The following is a 3555-nucleotide window of genomic DNA, read 5'->3' as shown; positions in this document are numbered from 1 at the left end:
CGTAGCCAAGCACAAGTTGCCGTATTTATACATCTAGCTATCTGTCATTTTGAAACTATAACAAGACAAGTCAAGTTGTCGGCGTTTTCTTTTTCTTTTTTTGAAATAATAAGTTGTTGGCGTTTTCAAGTGAGACAGGGGTGGCATATTTCAAAAAAAAAAAAGTATATTATTCAACACCAAACACAAGAAGTAAATTAGGAACTCTCAAGTTATCCTATACATGCTGTAAAAGGATAAACATCAAAGTACCCAACCTAACCACCTTTTAGAAACGTTACCCAAATGGACTAACCAGTGCCCTGGAAGTCTGTCTAACCAATGCAAGGAAGAAGCTTCATAGTGACAACAAAGAACGACCAGTCACATTCTACCTATGGACAACAAATGCCATTCACTTGCTTCCAATCCAAATATACTGTAGTAGTTGTTTCCAAGCCGATATTTTCAACAAAAATGCAATTACTACAAAACAAACACACAAATAATCCTGTCGACCTGCCCCACCATATGCTGTCTCAGTTCAGAGGCAAAATGATGGCGCTCTCTGGAACTAAAGATCAAACAGACCGAACCAATATGCTAATGATCGATGATCATTCATTCTTCAATTAATTCAGAGCTCGTCGTCGACGAGACGTGTGCGCTCGAACCTGCAGACCCTGGCCTCCGTGTACACCTTCCCCGGGCGGCAGAAGTACCCCTGCTCCGGCGCGCAGTGGGAGTCGTCGGAGCAGACGCAGAGCCCCTCGATGGCGCAGCGTGCCCCGACGACGTTGGGGCTGCCATTGATGCCGAGCACCTGGTCGCTCCACTCGCTGGAGAAGATGCCGTCGGGGTCGTACCTGTCCTTGACCTTGATGAACTCGGCGGCCTTGGGGTACTTGGCGATGGCGCCGTCGAAAGCGAAGTTGCGGTTCTTGCCCCAGTGCGGCATGGCGCCGTACTTTCGCAGCGCCATCTGCTCGAGCTCGTCGTAGACGTCGGCGTGCGCCCGCGGCGCGCCCTCGGCGTAGCTCCGGTAGTAGGTGACGTCGAAGTCCAGCGAGTCCTCCGCCTTGCCGAGGTACGCCGACGAGGCCTTGACGTAGCGCATGAGCACCCCCATCTTGGCGTCCATCCCGCAGAAGGCGCGCGGGTTGAGGTCGCGCAGCCGCTGCACGTCGGCGACGAACGCCGGGACCTTGGACACGGCGACGCTGAAGCCGGACTGGTAGAAGAAGGGGCCCCGGATGCGGGAGTCCCACGTGCAGGCAGAGAGGAGGGCGTCGTCGCGGCCGTCGATGCAGGTCCCCGACGCCTGGATCCGGTGCTGGAACCCCACCACCGGGTACCCCGTGAAGAAGACGCCGTCGTTGGTGAACCCGTAGGCCTGGAGCTCAAACGTCGCCGCCGGCAGCCGCGCCGCCAGGCACCGGGCGATGTCGGTGCCGTTCTCCTCCAGCCGCTCCTCGGCGGCGCGGGCGGTGAGGAGCCCCAGCGTCGGCTGCGCACGGAAGCCGATGTAGTTGTTGAGGCCGTTCCCCGGCGTGGAGACGTCAACGCGGTTGTCCTCGCGGTAGATGGCCTTGCCCTGCCGCGGCAGCCACGACACGTCGCCGAACTCGTGCAGGCCGCCCCACGCGGCAAGCTTCGCCGCCATGTCCTTGTCGTCGCGCGTCACGAACGTCACCGACCGCTTGAACTGCGGCTGCAGCTCCAGAGTCACCTGCACTTGCATGCATTGCACACACATGCATCGACTCGTTATCGAGATCCAATCGATCTTGGATTTCTTTTTATGTCAACGCATTAGGTTGATCTACTCCATAAATAATCTAGCATGGTAATTGTCAATCAAACTTGTTTTTCACTTCAACTTTCGATCGTTCATGGATGGATGCATGGTACGGCGACACGCATATATGCTGCAGTTAATCTTTACGGTACATGTGCGACATGCAGGGATGTTCACCGACGAGAAAAGCTAGTAGTACGGTGCAGTACTACCTGAGAGATGACGCCGAGGACGCCGAGGGAGACCTTGGCGGCGTCGAGGTCGGGGTCGCCGGCGGCGAGCTCCCTGACGACGGCGAACCCCTGGCTGGCAGGCGCGGGCGTGACGATCCTGAGCCTGACCACGTACTCGTGGACGGCGCTGCCCTTGCCCCACAGCGAGCTCCCGTGCGCGCCGGTGGCGAGCATGCCGCCGACGGTGAGGCCGTACCAGTAGGGCGAGTGAGGCAGCGCCAGGCCGGCGCCGGCGGCGACCTTGATCAGGTCCCTGAGCAGCATGCCGCTCTCCACCGTGAGCAGCCGCCGGGCCTTGTCGACGCTCACCGTCCGGTTCAGCCGCTCGGTGCTGATGATGGTGCCGTCGCGGCCGCCGGGGCAGGCTAGCTTCGGGAAGCTGTGGGAGTGGCTGGTCGCGACCTTGACCTTGCGCTTCGCCGCAGCCGCCGCCGCCACGGCGGCGACGAGCTCCTGCTCGGTGCGCGGGAACGTGGCGTTGGCGGCGCGGCAGATGGTGCGGTCCGGGAAGGAGCCGTACGTGCTGGTCACCGTGCAGTCCGACGTGCCGCGCGCGCAGGACACCGGGTCCGGCGGCGGGCTGCCGCCGGCGAGCCGGCTTAGTAGCAGAACGGGGAGGAGGAGGAAGAAGAGGACCCGCATCATGATTGTGCAAGCTAAGATGAGCTGCTTAGATGCTTGAGGCCTCCCCGCTAGCATCAAGGCAGAGACCTTAATAGATAGCTAGGGTCGGCCGGGGCGTTGAGACGACGGGGTACTGCAACTGGGTCGCCATTTGTTTTAGGCACGTTTGATGGTGTCGACAGCATGCGAGAACAGAGATCTGCTTCGTACCAAACCTCCGCGTTATGGTACTATCGGTCACCTGCAGACTGTGACTTTTTTTGCCCTCGATGTCATAATTTATTCGTACCAAACCCAGGACTCCCGGCGATGGTTCCTTCATTTCTATGACTAAGGCCTTGTTTAGTTTCCAATTTGGGAGTGGTAAAATTGACATTTTGCCATAAATGCGTAACTGTAACATTTCGTTTGTATTTGTGAAATATTATCTAAATATTGACTAATTAGGCTTAAAAGATTCGTCTCGCAAAGTACAACAAAACTGTGCAATTAGTTTTTGATTTCGTCTACATTTAGTATTCCATGCATATACCGCAAGTTTGATGTGATGGGGAATCTTCTTTTTGCATAGTGCCAAAGTTGGAAATTTGGGAGTAACTAAATATGGCCTAAGATTAACTTATTCTCCACGAAGGTTTATTTTAGATTTGATCATGAGCCACCCGACCCAACAAACCCAACCCAACCCACCCAAAAAACCCAACCCGACCCAGTCAATATGTTGGGTGGGCGTGGGCCGATATTTATGACCTGATCTAAACCACGGGTCGGGCACGGTCCAAAATTTTTACCCAAAACCCGACCTAACCTGAAAATTGCACATAAAAATCCGAACCCGACCATGTGACGGGTCGGGCACGGGCCAAAAATTCGACCCGATGGTTGGCACGGGTCGGGCGCGGGCAAAAAAAACCTAAACTA

The 3555-nt window shown here is 55.8% G+C and overlaps 1 protein-coding gene across 1 annotated transcript; it reads right to left on the bottom strand.

The window, feature by feature from the left end:
• Positions 1–377: 377 nt before the first annotated feature.
• Positions 378–2814, bottom strand: LOC117860010 (probable L-gulonolactone oxidase 4). Its single transcript, XM_034743215.2, has 2 exons — positions 1990–2814; positions 378–1708 (listed from the first exon to the last, which is right to left on the bottom strand). The coding sequence occupies exons 1-2, from the start codon at positions 2707–2709 to the stop codon at positions 617–619; spliced, it is 1812 nt and encodes a 603-aa protein (XP_034599106.1). The 5' UTR covers positions 2710–2814; the 3' UTR covers positions 378–616.
• Between the last annotated feature and the right edge of the window lie 741 nt (positions 2815–3555).

The sequence above is a fragment of the Setaria viridis genome, chromosome 6 (genome assembly GCF_005286985.2).
Source record: "Setaria viridis chromosome 6, Setaria_viridis_v4.0, whole genome shotgun sequence".
Classification (NCBI taxonomy): Eukaryota; Viridiplantae; Streptophyta; class Magnoliopsida; order Poales; family Poaceae; genus Setaria; species Setaria viridis.
Note: the sequence above shows the minus strand (reverse complement) of the source record. Positions and strands in the feature narration are given on the sequence as shown.

What these genes read in the sequence shown, in the direction of transcription:
- LOC117860010 (XM_034743215.2), bottom strand. Translation starts at nt 2,709, where the DNA reads ATGCTAGCGGGGAGGCCTCAAGCATCTAAGCAGCTCATCTTAGCTTGC. An exon ending in TCCTCGGCGTCATCTCTCAG is followed by an intron (nt 1,709 to 1,989) that starts GTAGTACTGCAC and finishes ATGCAAGTGCAG; the next exon opens with GTGACTCTGGAGCTGCAGCC.